Source organism: Petaurus breviceps, unplaced genomic scaffold (assembly GCF_028583685.1).
Source record: "Petaurus breviceps papuanus isolate PSGF00001 unplaced genomic scaffold, PetGlider_PUasm1.0 90654, whole genome shotgun sequence".
NCBI classification, from domain to species: domain Eukaryota; kingdom Metazoa; phylum Chordata; class Mammalia; order Diprotodontia; family Petauridae; genus Petaurus; species Petaurus breviceps.
This window is the reverse complement of record NW_027187301.1, coordinates 2227579-2246199: the sequence shown is the minus strand read 5'-3', so window position 1 is coordinate 2246199 and position 18621 is coordinate 2227579. Positions and strand designations below refer to the sequence as shown.

Genomic DNA, 18621 nt, shown 5'->3' with positions numbered 1-18621 from the left:
TATTATAACTTCATTCAGGGGTTTTTGTTGTTGTCAGTCTTTCCATCTACATTATTATAGTAGTTTTGAAGGGCACCTATGTGACATAGTGGATAGAGTGCCAGGCCTGGAATCACGGAGAACTCAGGTTCAAATTTGATCTCAGGTACTCGCTGTGAGAACTTGGGCAGGTCACCCCGTTTGCCTCAGTTTCTTCACTGGTAAAATGTCCTTGAGAAGAAAATGACAAACCACTTCAGTGGTTTGCCATGGAAACCCCCAAATGGGGCTACAGAGAGTCAGATATAACTGAAACAACTCAACAACAAAGTCATTTTGTACATTGTTTTTCTGAGTCTGAGTGGTACTCTGCATCAGTTCATGTAAATCTTCCCGGTGCTTTTCTGAATTCTACATACTGTTTCTTAAGGCTTAATAAGGGTACATTACTTGCATATACCCTAGTATATTGATGGCAGTGAGTTTACTAACACTTAAGCCCTATACCTCTTCAGTAAATACTTTTTTTGTTGTTTATTTTATTTTAGGTACACGCTTTTCATTGTACTGTACCCAATGGGAGTATCAGGAGAGTTACTCACAATATATGCTGCTTTGCCCTTCGTCAGACAAGCCAGTTTATATTCCATTAGCTTACCTAACAAATACAATTTCTCCTTTGACTACTATGCATTCCTCATTCTCATTATGATCTCTTATATTCCACGTAAGTAAACCATAATCTATGTGTTTTTGTAAATGTTATTGTCTATACAGTAACTAGATATAATAAAATTAGAGTGTTTTTGCATTAAGATAAAATAAATTATTAGGTAGCATCTATATCTACACAGAAAATTATCCATTTTAACTGAATATTTTCTATTAAAGGAAATTAGTTGTGGTCATACTTAAATCTGAATTCACCTTTCTTGATATCATTGCCCACAAAACAACATCGATCAATGAATATTATAACAGGTGTTAAACATCCAGGCAAAGGTCAAAGATGCTGAAGGGAAGACAGGCAAAGTCAGAAGGGCATTGGAAATGGCCTCACCCTTCGACAAGTTGTGCCTCTCTTCCATTTATTATTCAATAAGATTTTGCTTTGAATCTTGGGAGGGAAAAAGTTGGAAGCAATTATTTTCTTTGGAGATGAGGGGGTAATTTTTAAAGAATGAAAACCAATTTCTTTTTCTCCCTCCTTCCCATTTTCTTTCTTTTTGGAAATAAGAAACAACAAAGAATTGTTAACTAGAATTTTCCAAATTCAGGGTTTTAAAGGGCTTTTTTTCTCTATTATTGTTTTTTTTTTTAAGAGCACAGCACACGTTTTAAATATGTGGAGAGCCAATTAGTCATCATTTTAGTATTTCAGGTTTTAAAGTATCAAACTTAGCATTACTGTGGGCTGCTATTGTTGCAAAGATACATTGATGAGTAAATATACCTTTGTGTTCCTTTTTAGCCTCATAAAAGACTGATACTTCTCAGAAGAATCCTATTTGCTAGGATAGAGTATTCAGATAAACGTAGAAAGATAAGCCATCTATTTCTATTAAGCTTTTACTATGTGTTAGGCACAAGGAGCTCTACTTCTTTTAGCTATGGCACTCAAGTATAAAGCCCATAAAAGTACCCCCAAATAATTCTGATCTTTTTGCACCCAGCTGTCTGGGAACTGTAGCCACCAGAACTTCCCTTTCTCCCAGCTGCCTCTACCCATTTCCTTGCTTCCACAGTTAGGTTATACAGTAGATAGAGTCCTGGGCCTGGAGTCAGGGAGCTGTGAGTTTAGCTATGACCTCAAGACACTTAATAGCCCTGGGCAAATACTTAGCTGCTGTCTGCCTCAGTTTCCTCAACTGTAAAATCATAGCAGCACCTACCTCCTCGTGTTGTGAGGATCAAATGAAAAATATTTCTAAAGCACTTCACACAGTGCTTGACCCATAGTAGGTGCAATGTAAATGCTTATTCCCTTCTGCCCCCTACTACAAATGGTGATGTTGCCTGGGATCGCAACCCCAGGCCCTGCTTATCTCTTGGACCTGAGGCTGGTTCAAGTTGGAATCTGCAGTGAAGGCAAAGGAAGGGAGTGGAAACCTCATAGCCATTTCTCTTCCCCACCCTTGCTCCTCCAGCTCCTCCCTCTCAGCCCCAGCACTGTTTGGGGGTAACATCTCCAGTGTTCTTCTTTGGGACTGAAAGATGATGCTACATCAAGACTCTGAAGAGTGGTTGAGGCCCAGCTTCAACCCTGGCTGCCCGACCTTAAGTCACTGCGTCTCTCTAGGCTTCAGTTTTCTCTGCTCTACAGAGGGGATAGGGGGTTGGATTAAATGGCCTCTAAAGCATCTTCTCGCTATAATCTATGAATTGCCTCCCCTTTCCTAGGGGTGCCCTGCTACTCCATTGGCAAAGGCCAAGAGGCTCTTAGGAAAGCCTCTGAAATAGAACTGAATCCATTTCAGTCCTTTCTGTATCCAAAGGAACCCCCCTCATCATCTCTCTGCACAATCTCTTTTTCTGTTGAAGAGTTAAAGTACACAAGGGGGGGGGGGGGAGGCACCAGAAGATAGCAGTCAGCCTTTCATTCCCTCCCCACTTTATTATGTATTTTTGCCAGCAGTTTAAAAACAAAACAAAACTCAGACCATAGCAGGTTCTGCCCTTATTTGGAGGCCTGTCAGCAGGGAAGCTAGTTGTGAAATGGCATTGCTTCAGTAGTAAATGAGAGTGGGAAGCACAGGAGTGAACCTTTTCTTCCCTTCATAGCCTAGTGTTGCTAGCAGTAAAAACCCTTAGAAATAGAATCCCCATTGGGTTATATACCTACTCTGGGGACTTTGGGGTAGGGGAGGAATTCTAAGTCTGCATTGTGTTCTGTAGTAAACCACTGAGGAGAGAAACCATCCTCAGGAACTCCAGATGATGGTAGTGAAAAGGGAAGCCTACAGGTCAGGGGCCCTCTAGAAAAAAAGTAATGACAAGCATCTGGCCTTAACTAAAAAGTGTCACTGAAAATTTTTATAAGAAGGCAACCTCAGACTCTGCTTTCCCCTCTTGTCTTCTCATCCTCAATCTCTTAAAATTCCTGTCTTTGCTCTATAACCAACTGTCTGCTTTCCCAGGCCCCTAGGATCTCCGGGAGCCACTGACAAGAACTTGGAATTGGCAGGATCTGCATTCCCACCAATCATTTTCAGTCTAGCTCCCAGGGCCACAGAAGGGTCAAAAGTGTTTCTGAAATTCTAAGCAGAGACTCCAAATACATTTTCCCATAGAAGCATTGTTGTACATGGTAGTCAGGTTCTCTTAGTGCCCTTAGTATTAGTACTCTGTGTAAGGGTTAGATGGGCTTTTATGGGCTGACCTAGAAGCTAACCCATCTTTGAAAGTTCTGGGAAAACACCAGCCAATTTATAAACTTAACTTTTGGCACATATTCCATTAAGTTGAGAATTGTCTGCAATCGATTTGCTCTTACTCAAAAAATATTTGCTACACCACAAAGCATGCAACTATGATATCTGTTTCTATTTATGTCTGTCTGCAATCAATGAATCAGTCAAGAGGGTCATACTTGAGGACCTAGAGGGCCACATGTGGCCTTAAAGTCTCATCTTCCTCACCCCTGGAACCTTTTAATTCCTAGTCTTTACAGTAGGCAATACCACAAATCCAGTTTAAACTCATGCAACATTTAATCCTTCATTTAGCACTGAAACTTTATAAACTAAGGCTTTTAATGAATCACAAGTTAGAAATGACAAGTTTGTCTGCTCTGTATATAGCATTTCATGCTTTTGTGTGAAATACACTGATCTAAGTCCTATGCCAACTTGAAAAATATTCAGCTAGGTAACTCTACACGAAAAAGCCAGATTTGCATTTATTTTTCATTACTTTATTAGCCTGCCTTGCTTGTTGGTGACAGAACCAGGATTACAAAAAGATCAGCTTTTTTCAAGTGTAAAACAGAATTGGTTTGGGGATCTGTGAGATGGAGCTTATCAAGGAAGAGTAGCAGCCGATTTCAAAATGTTTAAGTAAATAATACAAAATGAGTTTTATTTTTTAAATAAAATTTTTTGACATCTTGACTAACTACCTAAATTTCTCAGTGTATTCTGCCTTTCTCCCTCTTCTAGAAAGTAATTTTTTTTTATAAGACTGAATAAAAAGGGGGAGGTAGGGAATCAGTTTAGCAAAACTAACCAACGTATCCCCCAAATATGACAATATGTGCAGTCTTCCTCAGCCATGGTCCCCCACTTCTGCAAAGAAATAGGGCGGTTTCTCATAGCTTTTCAGCTTAGTCATTATACTGTCACAGCATTCAGTTTTGATTGTTTTGGTTTTGTTCTTTGTATTTTCATTGTTACGGTCATTGTTTATGTTATGCTTTCCATTTTCTGATGACTTAGTTTTTCATCGGTTCATGTGAGTTTTCCCCTGCTGGATGATGGTCTTCATCATTTCCTACAGCACATTAATATTCTATTATATTCATGTCCCATAGCTTGTTTAGCCATTCCCCAGTTGATGGGCATTTCTTTTGTTTTCAGTTCCCTGCTAGCACAAAAAGTGTTGCTATAGGTATTTTTTTTTTGTACATGGGCCTGTTCTTTTTGTCATTGAACTCTTTAGGGTAGATGAAATTAAAATTTACATTTGGGGGGGAAATTGACTTGATCTACACCAACAGACAACATTGGGGGGGGGGGTTTCCTTCCCAGACTATTTCACATACAGATTTCTTGTTGATTTTTCTACAAAGTTTGGAAAGGTAACATTCTGAAAAGGAGAAAAACCGTAATTAATCCTAGTTGGGCATTAGACCAGTCCCTTCATATAAGCCTTGATTTTTATGGTTGTGAGGAACTTTAGAAGTAAATCAGCCCAATTTCTTACCCAGTGCAGGAATTTCTTCATACAATATCCCTAACAAATGGTTATCCAGTCTGTGGTTGTGTTACTTCATTGACAGACATTCACAGCCTTACTAAGCCTTCCTTTCCATTGTTGGACATCTCTGATAGTTAAGAATTTCCATAGTATAAGGTATAAAAGATGTCTCCCATATGTCCAAAGGGCTGTAAAACTATGTATATCCTTTGATTTGGCATTACCATTACTAGGTCTGTACCCCAGAGAGATCAAAGAAAAAGGAAAAGTACAAAAATATTTATAGCAGCTCTTTTTGTGGTGGCAAAGAATTGGAAATTGAGGAGATACCCATCAACTGGGGAATGACTCAATAAGTTGGGGTTTATGATTGTGATGGAATACTATTGTACTATAGGAAATGATGAAGAGGATGGCTTCAGAAAAACCTGGGAAGAAGTGATGCATAATGAAGTGAGCAGAACCAGGAGGTCATTAGACATATTAAGCAATATTGTAATGATGATCAACTATGGAAGACTTCATTACTGTGATCAATACAGTGATCCAAGACAATTCCAAATGACCCATCTGTCTACCTCCAGAGAGAGCATTGATGAACTCTGAGTGCAGGTTGAAGCATAATTGAAAAAAAAAAATTCTAGGGGTGGCTAGGTGGCACAGTGAATAGAGCACCGGCCCTGGAGTCAGGAGGACCTGAGTTCAAATCCGGCCTCAGACACTTGACACAATTACTAGCTGTGTGACTTTGCACAAGTCATTTAACCCCAGTTACCCTCCAAAAAGGAAAAAAAATATTCTGCCTCCCTTTAATTTCCACCCCCTGGTCCTAATTGTGTTCTCTCGAGCAACAGAAAGGTCTAACTTTTCTTCACATGACAGCACTTTGAGGCTTGAAGAAAGCTCTCACTGCTGGGCATGATGGTGTGAGCCACTCTCTAGCTTTGGGGAGGCTGCTAGTGATGAAGTACTGGAGCTCAGGAATTCAAGCTGTAGTAGATCTAAAGCCAACTGAGAATCTGTACTAAAATTGGCATCAGTATGGTAAGCCCTAGAGAACTGAGGACCGCTAGACCTAAAGAGAGGTAAACTGGGCCAGGCTGGGAAATTGGAACAGGTTCAAATGTATTCTTGCTTATTAGTATTGGGATCATTGGGATCAGTCCTTGGAGATCAGCACTTTCAGACTGGGGAGACCTAGTCTCTCCCCTCCCCCGCACCCCCATTCTGTCGTCACTCTCTTCTCTTTTCTTTTCCTTCAGTTATTTCTCATATGGTTTCCGAACACACCCACACCAACCTACTTTGTCTTGTTTATCTAAGCTCAGCATCCTTGTTTGTCAAGATAATTTTGAGTCTTCTAACCTTTATGTTAATTGATATTCCCAGATTTGGATCACTTGCACATTTGATGAGCATTTCTTCAATATCTTTGCACAAGCCAAATTTCTATAGGATGGTATTACTAAAGACATTTCCCTGCTAGAGAGTTTCCTTCAGGTTAACTCAGAACTAGTAATATTCTTCGATATAATCATTCAACCTGAAGTGAGAATGCCCACCTTTCATCATGTGTCCACAAGGATATCATTGGAAACTTTGTCAAATGCTTTGCCTTTTGGTCATAATACCATAGGAAGCAGCTGGGTGATTCAGTGGATAGAGCTAGAGTCAAAAGAACTGAGTTCAAATTCAGCCTTAGGCACTCATTAGCTGTGTGACCCTGAGCAAGTCACTTAACCTCTCTTTGCCACTGGAGATGGAAATGGCAAACCACTCCAGTATCTTTGCCAAGAAAACCCCATACAGGGTCACAAAGAGTTGGACACGACTGAACAACAACATAATACCATGTTGAAAGAGAGTGTAACCTTGAGCAAGTTACTTAACCCCAATTGCTTACTTAAAAAAAATGAATGTTGAAAACTATCTATACATGTAATTGGAAAAAATAAAATACTGTTTAAAAAAAAGGGGGGGTGGTGGCTAGGTGACACAGTGAATAGAGCACCGGCCCTGGAGTCAGGAGGACCTGGATTTGGAGCCGGCCTCAGACACTTAACACAAAAAATAGCTGTGTGACCTTGGGCAAGTCACTTAACCCCAATTGCCCTCCAAAAAAACAAAAAAAAAAGATAGTATTAAACAGATCCAAACAAATGAAAAAATAGAAGGCAATATGAAATATCTCATTGAAAAAACCACTGACCTGGAGAATAGATCCAGGAGAGATAATTTAAAAATTATTAGACTACCTGAAAGCCATGATTAAAAAAAGAACCTAGAAATCATCCTCCAAGAAATCCTCAAGGAAAATTGCCCTGATGTTTTAGAATCGGAGAGCAAAATAGAGGTTGAAAGAATCCACTGATCACCACCTGAAAAAAGATTCCCAAAAAGAAAACTCCTAGGAATATTATAGCCAGGTTCCAGAATTCCCAGATCAAGGAGGAAATATTACAAGCATCCAGGAAGAAACAATTTGAATATTGTGGAAACACAATCAGGATAACCCAGGATCTGGCAGCTTCTACACTGAGGGATCCAAGGGCTTGGAATATGATATTCCGGAGGTCAAAGGAGCTGGGATTAAAACCAAGAATCACCTACCCAGCAAAACTGAGCATCATGTTTCAGGGTAAAATATGGTAATTCACTGGAATAGAGGACTTTCAAGCATTCTTGATGAAAAAACCAGAGTTGAATAGAAAATTTGACATTTAGATATAAGAAGCAAGAGAAGCATGAGAAGGTAAACAGGGAAAAGAAATCATAAGGAACTTATCAAACTTGAACTACTTACATTCATACACGGAAAAAGGATAATTGTAACTTATGAAACTTATCAGTATGGGAATAATTGAAGGGAATAGAAATGTATACATATGTATACATACATACATATATATGTCTATATAGGAGGGTATATGGGCGTATGAATGCATGTGTGAGAATGTATATGTGTGTACAGGTATACATAGAGGGTACAGGACCAGTTGAATAGGAAGGGATGATACTTAAAAGGTGAAATTAAGAGGTGAGAGAGGAATATAAAGAGAGGAGATGGGGAGAGATAGAATGGGGTAAATTATCTCATATAGAAGAGGCAAGGGAAAACTGTTACAATGGAGGGCAAGAACAGGAAGGCAAAAAGGAATGAGTCAACCCTATTCTCAATGAATTTGGCTTAGGGAGGGAATCACATATACACTAAATAGGGTATCTCATCCTATAGGAGAGTAGAAGGGAAGGGGATGAGAGGAGGGATGATGGAAAGGAGGGCAGGCTGGGGGGAGGGAAGTTGGAAGCACACACTTTTTTTTTTTTTAAACAATTGGGGTTAAGTAACTTGCTCAAGGTTACACGGCCAGTTATTTCTGGGTGTGGTGCTAAGTATCAGAGCCCAGATTCTATCCCAGGTCATCCCAACTCTGGGGCCAGTGCTCTTACTCACTGCACTACCTGGCCGCCCTGGAAGCACACGCTTTTGAAAAGGGATAGGATCAAAGTAGAAAATAGAACAAGTGGGGGGTGGGATGGGGATGGAGGGAAATATAGTCAGTTTTTCACAATATATCCACTATGGAAATGTTTTACATGGCTACACATGTACAGCCTATGTTGAATTACTTGTCTTCCCAGTAAGGATGGGTGACAAGAGAGGTAGGGAAGGAATCTGGAATTCAGAGGTTTAAAATCAAATGTTTAAAACATATATATATTTATTTATTTATTTATAATTATTATTATTTTACATGTAACTGGGAAATAAGATATACAGGCACTGGGGCATAGAGATCCACTGTTCCCTACTGGAAAGTCGGAGGGGGAATGGGGGAAGACATAGGAGAGAGAAGATTAGGGGAGGGGATATTCAGTGGGATCACTGTTTTGGGGTGGTGGGTAGGGGAAAATGGGGAGAAAATTTGTCACTCAAAATCTTGTGGAAATGAATGATGTAAACAAAAAATAAAATTATAAATAAACCAATTAATTTAAAAAAAAGAAAATCTAGGGCAGACAACAGCTAGCTGTGTGACCCTGAGCAAATCATTTAATCTCTTTCATCCTCAGTTTCCTCAGCTGTAAGATAAGAGAGTTGGACTTACTGGGCTGTGAGGTCCTATCCAGCTCTAAATCTATGGTCCTATGACCTTCTTTGATTCTTTTCCAGGATGGTAACCAAAAGGTTAGAGTCCATTTTTCTGTGATTGTAACTTGGAATATAATCATACCTGAAAGTCTCCCCTGTTAAGTCAGCCGTGTGTAGTGGGGGAAAAGTCATCTTAAATCACGTGTAGCCTCGTTGACATGGCTTGTGTCAGATAATTCAGTGACAGTGTTCCTGTAAAGATAAACTTGTGGAAGACTACATGCCAGAAAAAGACAGACAAAAAATTAAAGGTAAAAAAGGCCAAACCTTAACAAAGTTTTGAAATCATAAAAGTTTGCTCTCAGCTTCCCCCTTTCTCTCCATTAGTCATCCCACTTTTTAATTGCCCCACCACCACCACCCCACCATCCCAGATAAGGATGTCTACTGTTATCAGTCATTTGCACTCCATTGGTTGATTATATTTAATGAGAATAAGTTGGTCAATATTTTGTCTTGCATTTTCATATTTTTATCTCTAGATTTATACTTGTTTTTGGAACAAAATGTCTTGTTCCCTCCTAAAGTAATTTCAGGGATCATCAGCTGAGATAATGTTTTGGTCAGGGAAGACCCTGATATAAGAACGAGGCCTACTTTACCTGCCCTAAAGGTAAATCTGACTTAGTTCCTTTCAGGATGACTTGTGACACTCTGTGGGCCTGCTGCTCTAGAGAAAATCCATTGGGGCTAACCTAAATATGTCAGCTAGAAGGTTATCCCAGAAGCTTCTGGAAGCAGAGAAGCTTGTGTTACCTAAACTTCTTTTAAGGTATAGAGCCTGCCCTGTCCTAGCCCAGGTCTTCCGGACAAGCACTCTCCCTCCAAACCTTTTCCTTAACTCCTTTCCCTAGTGACCCATCTCTCACTATCCCTGTCTTCTGTCCCTAAGACTATCACATGTATATTCTATCTTCTCCGCCACATTCAGCGTTACTTTAGATAATTTTGAATCATTTTAACCTCATAATCCTCTTTTTTCTACCATCCTAGAATGCATTCCTTGCTTTCTATGCTATTTCTACTTCTGGAAATGGAGTTTCTGACAAAGAAGCATGACCTTGGAATGCATCTCCTTCCTTAATAGAGAGAGCCCTTCATTTTCCCCTAAATGTATTACCTCACACCTGCCTTCTTGAAGCTCATATACCACATTTCTGCCCACTCACACAGCTTCTTCCAGTAATTTATCCTCATCGGCCTGACGTTTCATTACCCAAAAGAGCTTAGTGTCATCTACCAACTTGGAGATTTTACTTTGCAATTCCTCTTTAGTTATAAAACAGTGAAATAAAGCTGCTCTCAGTACCAGTCCTTGGGAGATTCTACTGTTTAAGCTTCTCCACCTGCAAGAGTTTCCTGTCTCCAAAACGTTAGTTTCCCGTCTTTGATCCAATTGTCCCCCCAGTGCCTGAATTTTAAAATTTTGCCTTGGGTATGGAGTGATTATTGTGCAAGTTCAAATAAATGTCTTAGTTTCTCCTTATCTACATAATTTTTTTTAACCTCCTCAGAGTTTTAATGGATTAGTCAGATCTTATTTTCCGTTAGAGAAAATGTTACCTTTCACCCCACCCTGCAGAGTTTTGATTTCTTAAATATTCTGTCATCTTGCCTTTTATTTATTTTTTTTTGGAGGGGGGAAGGTAGGGCAATTGGGGTTGACTTGCCCAAGGTCACAAGGCTAGTTTTTGTGTTAAGTGTCTGAGGCTGCATTTGAATTCGGGTCGGACTCCAGGGTTGGTGCTCTCTTCACTGTGCCCCCTAGCCGCCCCAATCTTGCCTTTTATTAGTGGCTTCTATGAGTTGTCTGCGACTCCTGTCCAGAGTCCCCAAAGCTGCTGTGATTATGGATGGGAATTACATTGACAAAACTCCCATCATTTGTAATGAGAGGTACCTTTGAACCTCCCACTCCACAGTTATGTCCTTGAGTCCTTTCGGAGCTCTCGGCACAATGCTCTGTCATCCTGGTGTGTCTGCATGTTCATCTGCTTTCTCAGTGTGGTCTGGCCCACTTGGCCTGTCTTTATCAGAAGAATTTGGGAATGGCTCCCTGAAGCGTTCTCCAGATTTTTCTGTTCCTTCCTAAGTTTCGGTTTGTACCACACCAGTGATATTTTTGTGGCTTGCTTTCTTCTTTATACTTTTGGGGAAGATTCAGTATTTTAATTCAGTAAACATTTCTCGAGTATTTCCTGTGTGCCAGGTACTGTGCTAAGCACTGGGATGCACATACTGCCCTCAAGGATATTACCATCTAATGGGAGAAGACAGCACGTTAAAGAGCAGGAAGGGTAGACAGTGAGTGGGGGCTCCTCATGTTCCAGCAAGCAGAGCCCTGATGGAGAGTGGAGAGTTAGCTGCCTTTGGCCCAAAATGACTCTGTTATGGACACATTTAGGCCCAGGATGCAATCCTCAGCTAACTACGAATACAGACTAAGGTCATCAAAAAGTGAGGTTGTCCTCAGCATCAGTGTTAAGAAAGCTCCCTCTCTGTTTTCCCTCACTCCTGTCACAAATTGCAAGGGATTTCAAGTAGTCTTGTCTGAGTCATTGCCCCAATCACACACTGTTGGGGAGCTATGAGTAAGCCCAGTGGAAATCCCCTCATTTTAGAGCACTGGTGGGTCAGAGGTGAAGGTGGACACTGCCAAGAAGTTTTCATGTATGATCAGATATTTCCCCACAGACAGCAGGGATCTTTCTTTGAAATGTGGAAGAAACCAGACCTTCTCTATTAGGAAATCTCATAGGACTTCCCTGTAGTTTTTCTTCTCTATCCTGTCTACAAAAAATTACCCACGATTATTTTAGGGTCCTGGCAGCCCCTACTCTGGACATTTGAGTAATTCCAGTCTTGCCTCTGGCGCTGAGCCATAATGGAAGTGTCTGGGAAGAAGGGGAAAAAATTCTGCTCCATCCCCATGCTCAGCCTCTGGGATGACTAAAGCAATCAGCTCCTTAACTAACATTCTGTTCCTTCATCAGCAACTGAACTGCCTTTAGGATCCCTTCCCAATTTGCTGGCCCCAGCCTGAGAAAGTTACCATTCTTTAACACTTGTATTCTTTAAAGCATCTGGGATGCCAGAAGTCCTCAATATACTACATGCTGTGAACTGATTACAGCAAGTGGGATTATAGATATATCTGGCTAGTTTCTTTTTTAATCCACCTGGTTCTCTCCTAAGGGTTATGAAATTTAGAGAAATGTTAAATTTCTCCCCATTTCATTAGTAATATTATTTCATTATTAATACCATTATTCATATTAAAGTTTAGATCCTTATGGCTTAATTATGTCTTTAGTTTCATATAATAGAGTCTGTCAAATTTTTTTGGACTTTCTTATCTGAATCATTCTCACAAAGACTGATATTCAGAAAGTGTTCCCTGGCTTTGACTAACAGCCTTCATTTCAATGTCAGACTTTATATAATCACAGAATGTTAGAGCTAGAAAGAACCTTCCAGCTCACTCTACCTGTCTTAGAGATAAGGAAGCTGAGGCCCAGAGAGGCAAAGTGAATAGGCCAGAATCACAGTGTGTAGACTTAAACTCAAGTATTCTGACCCTAAGTCCAGTCTTCCTTCTACTTTTTTTTCTTTTTTTTTTGGAGGGGGGAAGGCAAGGCGATTGGGGTTAAGTAACTTGCCCAAGGTCACACAGTAAGTGTGGTTGAGTGTCTGAGGCCAGGCTTAAACTCCCATCCTCCTGACTCCAGGGCCAGGGCTCTATTCACTCTACCGCCTAGCTACCCCTGTGTTTTTCTTTTTCTTTTCCTTCTACTCTCCCATATTGCCTCCATTGCAGCAGTATTCACTGCTGTATTATAGCTTCTCCTAACCCCTGCCCCTACTAGAATTCGAGGGGACACTGTCTTATCTGTTGCAGCTAGTAGCATACACTCTGCATACAGTAGGTGCTTAATCAGTATTTACTGAATTGATCAAAGCCTCCTGAATGACAAGATAAGGGTTCGAACTTATTTTGAGTGAACAGCTGGTCTGGAAACCGCTTAACTCTTGAGTTACCTGGCTCATATAGCCCAAATTAACCCTGACTTTTATTCTTCCCAGTAAAAAGCCTATGGTTTTGAACAGCATCTCCAGTACCAAAGGCTGGCATACATCTAAAGAAATAGAGATTTATCACTTTTCCCCTTCAAAATACCTCTTAATTGTGATTAAGTCAAATAGCCCTCCCTTTGTCTCAGGCCTCCCTGTTACTCTAAACCTATTAGAATAGATGGGTTTCCCCATCCTCTTCATAGCCCTACTCATGAGCCACTTCTTTTTGTCAATAATTCCATTTCAGTGGGGCCCAGGGATCCACTGTGTGCCGGCAGGCTGTCCAAGGACCAGCCGTGCTAAGTTTGTCGGGTTATTTTTCTACAGCACCACTTGAGGATGGTCTGTGTTACAGAGCAATTGCCATGGCCAGCAGAAACAGCCATATGGACAACATTACAAATGCTTGATGTTTTAAAATAACTCCGCTTAAAATGTCAGTCAGCTAGACCTCGAGATCTTTACCTCTCCCTGCTGTTTGAGGTCTAGGCCCAGCTCTGTGAATGGCCCACAAATACCTTGGCCTCCGCATTTATAGAAGCCAACCCAGCCCACCGCACAAGGTTTTCATAAGCATCAAATGTGAGACTAGAAAGGAAAGCTGTTTGAAAAAATCCAAAGGGACTAGCCAGCTGCAGTGTGACACTGTTGTTATTAGTTGTGTTAGTAATGACTGCCATCTGCCCAGCTGTGCCCCCTAGCCTTTTGGCTAAAACATAAAGAGCAAATTGTTTACCACTTCTTTTCAATAAACATAACTGTACTGGGGAAATGTTTGATTTATTCTGTCACCGGGAGTGCCCTTTGTTGCTCAGCCCCCCACCCTGTCATTCCCCACTTGGAGGAGCGTCTCCTTCATGAAGGAGCGCCCGTGGGGCAGGGGGCTTTCAAAGTCACCTTTCATTTGAGCTATTAATCTCATTGTGCTTCCTTTCCAGTTTTTCCTCAGCTGTACTTGCACATGATACACCAGAGAAGAAAGATCCTTTCTCATCCTGAAGAACACAAGAAATACGAATAATTCCTGCTCTTCCCCCCCAGAATCCCACAGATCAAAAATGCTGCAGACTTTTTGAGTTCCCAACATGTTTCATAGAGAAGAATAAGCAAGGACTATTTTTAAATACTAAAAAAAACAATGTGGCCGGTGGACCTGAGATTTACCAAGAGTTATTACACAAAACACACTGGAATATCTTGTCGGCATGCTTTTTCAACCAGAAATTCCAAAAATGTAAGGAGGGGGAGGGGATGACCTGTTATGTAGCTTCCCTTCTCCTCATGTATCTGCTAAATATCCTTCATACTCAGTGCTTGAGAGTTATAGTCCAAGTGATAAAAGTTGTACCAACTGAATGCCCAGCTTGAATTATAATTATGTTTCGTTTCTGCAGTATATTTAGCCTTGCCTTTTCAAAGTGCTTGACTGCATGCTGGAAACTGTATGTATTGCTGGAATAACAAACTTTATGCTTGGGAATGCTCCGAGGTTCTGGCTGGGACCAGAGTAATGTTACCCCACATCCAATAAGGGGACTGCAGTGGACAGGCCTGTGGGACGAATGGGCAATGTCTTGGCATCAGGGGCAGCAGATTCAGATATTAGTACGGTTTACACTTCAGTCAGCAACTGTAGTCGTCTCTTTTGGGAGACCCCCATTTAAGCAGTCATTGCCGCTTCCCATGGAGAGATAGTTGCTTAAATTTCCGTAGGTCCTGAGAGGCCCAGCCTCAGTCAGAATTTCAGTCCAGTGACAGTCCTCAGGTAGGATCAAACTCTTAAGGCAATTAATGATAACTTGCCCAATAGAACTACCAAGAAACCCCTTATTATGAACCTTCCCCAACATGAACCCAGTTCAGTCTGGTTGCCAGCAGAAAGAGAAAGAAGAGGTCAGGAGCAGGGGTCTCCTTAGAAGTACAGTTCCAGGGGCGGCTAGGCAGAGCAGCGGCCCTGGAGTCAGGAGGACCTGAATTCAAATTTGGCCTCAAGACACTTGACACACTTAATAGTCGTGTGACCTTGGACAAGACAACCCCAATTGAAAAAAGCAAAAAAAAAGTAGTACAGTTCCAGAAAACAATCTGGGATCGCTTTTCTAACATCTTTATGATTTTTCAGTTATCTATCTCTTCTCTATCTGTGCATTTCCTTGAGGGTGATTCTTCTTTCAACAACTACTATGTCATGAGTACAGAAGCAGTAAAAAATTAAAGTTGGGAAGTAATGAACCCAAGCATTGTCAAGCTTCTTTGTTTCACTTACAAACTTCATTCTGTTTAATTGAGTAACACTGTCTAAAACCTTTAAAGAAGAAATTGGATTAAAATTGGAAAGTTAATCTTAGATACTCATCAGAATCTAAATAAAGTTTGGTCTCTGGAGCCTTTACCCAGTTGGTTTTGGTTGAGTATTAATGGTAATTAAACAAAATGTCTGGTCTGTAGAGTAATTATCACTTTAAATGTACTTGCTAAGATCAGATGAGTGTTATAATGGAAAACCCAGCTTAACCTTTTCGGATGCTTGTTTCATAAGCATTTGTAAGCAAAGAAGGAAAATAAACAGGAAATAAGCAAATAGCATATGAGGCCCAGGAAGGAGGAGACAATGCAGCTGGGTTGAACAGAGTGCAGGACATAGAGTCAGTAGGACTTGAGTTTGACTCCTGCCTCAGACACTGACTAGTCGTGTGACCCTGGGCAAGTCACTTAACCTCTCTGTGCCTCAGTTTCCTCATCTGTAAAATGGGGATAATAATAGCACCTACCTCCCAGGGTTGTTGTGGGGATCAAATGAGGATCAAATTAACTTATATAAAGCACTTTTCAGACTTTAAAGTGCTATATGAATGCCTACTCATTTTTTTAAAAAACTAACAAGTTAGTTTAGGTTGGATTTTGAAATTTTGCTTCAACTTTAGGGATGTTATGTTGGATGTGTTGGTTCAGAATTGGTTCTGCTTTGAGCTGGCATGGAAATTCCTCACTACATCAGATAATCTTAAATCATATTAAATGGTTTTTGATCCCAGATTCCTTTTTTCTTTTTTTTTACTTCCAACAAAATCTGATACGCTTATAAAATGGAAGCAATATAGGCCACACCTGCTTTGCTGTTGAGTGGGGGAGAAATGATTTGGTTAGTTTTTTGTTTTGGGGGGGTTTTTTGGTAATAGTTTGGGGAGTAGCAGAAGAGGAAGAAGAATGGAAATTGAAAAAAAAATGCTGAAAGCAAGCAGTTTGTTCTGAGTAATCCTGTTTGTTCAAGAGTCTCTGCTTTGGAACTGTATCATCATTCATGATAAGTAGACCAGTGCAAACAACGGCACCTCACAAAATTTGATTTGGATACTACAACAAAGCGTGATCCTTTTTCAGATAGGGTCTCGACAGGTATTTTACATTAAATCTTCTCCCCTTACCCATTCTGACATCTCGGCTACTCATGATGCATACAAGGAAAGTATAACAAGATAGCCCTTCCGTAATGTTTCTTAGTAACTGGTTTCTTGATTCCCCAACATGAATCAATTCCCCTTTTGAAATAGTAGTGTTCTTTTGTAAACTAAGTCCATCCCATCCCACAGAGACTGGCATCTTTTTTAAGTGCAGTTCACTGCACAGAAAAATAATGTGGTATTTTGGAGGAAATTTTGTCAGACTTCAAAGGTTTCTTGATTTCAAGATAGAGTCAAAAGAGTTTTCTTTGCAACTAACTGGATCTGCTTGTCTTCAGATCACCCCTGCAGGAGCTCCCTTTTCACAATAAGTGAAGTTTCTTTGAGGTGTGCAGTTGTGCTTTGTAGACACGGGCACCCTATCTGCAGCTTGCTGTGCTCTATTTGCCGGTTAGGACCATTCTTTTGAACATTTAGCAAGCATTATCAAAGGCATTCTAAAGACTTGAGGAATAAAGCATTTTCCTCCCAACAGTAAAGGAGTGAACCTCCAACATGAAAATTTCGTAAGCCCTAGAATTGTAGGTGCATATGAGCAAATCAAATGCACATTAACATTTGTTTATTAATTATTCACTTAGGAAGAAAGAACAGTATGACTGTGGATAAAGAATTTCTCAAACCATGTCAAACTGAATGCATTTCCATTGAAATTTGGTTGAAAGTTACATATATATTTACATATACATCTATATGTATATGTGTATATATAGTCTTTTTGTATTTTTCTATGTTGTGAAAATTAAACTAATTTTATAAGTGATTCACTAAAATTACGTAAGTTAAATGTATTTTTTGTATATTTAGAAATCAGGAGTTCAAAGACGATGCTTAAACTTTTTATGCATGCATTTGGAAACTTTCTACTGGATAATGTTATTGTGGTAATAAGTCTAATTCATAAAATACTTATTTGTGTGTTACATTTAAAAAATAAACTGATGTCCCATCTGCCTGGGTTTGAAATACCAATGATATGAATTGTTATCCATACAAAGCAAATCTCAGTTATTACTAATCTCTAGCAGCTATATCAGAAAGCAAGAACATGCCCAGATTCTCTTGATGTAGGCTTTCTGTTCCCTAAACCCTTGCTTTTAGTTTTCTGCCCTTCAAGAAAAAGAAACTAGATTTTAGGATAATGTTTTCTCAAGGAAATAGTCTTCATATTTCTTTTAGTCATTGAATTAATCAGCAGCAAAGAATGGTGTAGAAAATGTTTCCTGGGATGGCTAGGTGGTGCAGTGAGTAGAGAGCCAACCCTGGAATTAGGAGGACCTGAGTTCTGATCTGGCCTCAGACACTTCACACACACACACACACACACACACACACACACACACACCTAGACACGTGTGCCGTTGGGCAAGTTACTTAACCCCAATTGCCCTCCAAAAAGAAAAAAAAAAATGTTTCCTGTTTGCAAGGCACTGAACTTTCCAAATCTTGCTTTCCATATACGTTTTATCGTGTGATGGAAACAGGAGACGTTTAGCACCAACTTAATACCTTACATCAAGGTTTCTGTGGCTACAGCTCAACTAGGGTTTTTGATATTAGGAAAGTCCTTACAAGCACACAGTCCTTAAAGAAATAGAAATAAGACCTAGTTAGCATGATTATTTAGCTCAGTCTCATAGGAAGCTGCCAGGACAGCCCACTTCCTCCCCAGTTGCCATGCCATAAACTTCCTCTGCCCCTTTTATACCCCAGTGGCCTCCCCAGCCATCTGCTACCTCTAATCCTAGGATCTCAGTCTTTCCTCACATGGGCCAGTATCCCAGGTCTTTTCTCTACCAAGGAGCTTTTTGTCCAGAGATCTTAGGTCTTCCATCCCCAAATTTGTATTTAAAGTTGATTTGAGATTCCCTCTCAATGCTGTTTGTTCTAGGAGCTGGAGTTAGCATTTACAGCCAAGGTAAAAGGTCATAGAATGTAAGAGTTGACATCTTCTGCTTCAGATACTTCATTTTACAGATGAGGATATTGAGGCCCATCCAGACACTTGTCCAGGTTCACACAATTACTTAGTGTCAGACC

The 18621-nt window shown here is 40.2% G+C and overlaps 1 protein-coding gene across 1 annotated transcript in view; it reads left to right on the top strand.

The window, feature by feature from the left end:
• Window positions 1–17553, top strand: part of HACD2 (3-hydroxyacyl-CoA dehydratase 2) — a 95894-nt gene extending 78341 nt beyond the window's left edge. The window contains exons 6-7 of the mRNA XM_069064956.1: window positions 528–706; window positions 14059–17553. Coding sequence (XP_068921057.1) covers window positions 528–706; window positions 14059–14141 — 262 coding nt within the window. The 3' untranslated portion in view covers window positions 14142–17553. The remainder of the gene's footprint in view (window positions 1–527; window positions 707–14058) is intronic.
• The last annotated feature ends 1068 nt before the right edge of the window (window positions 17554–18621 follow it).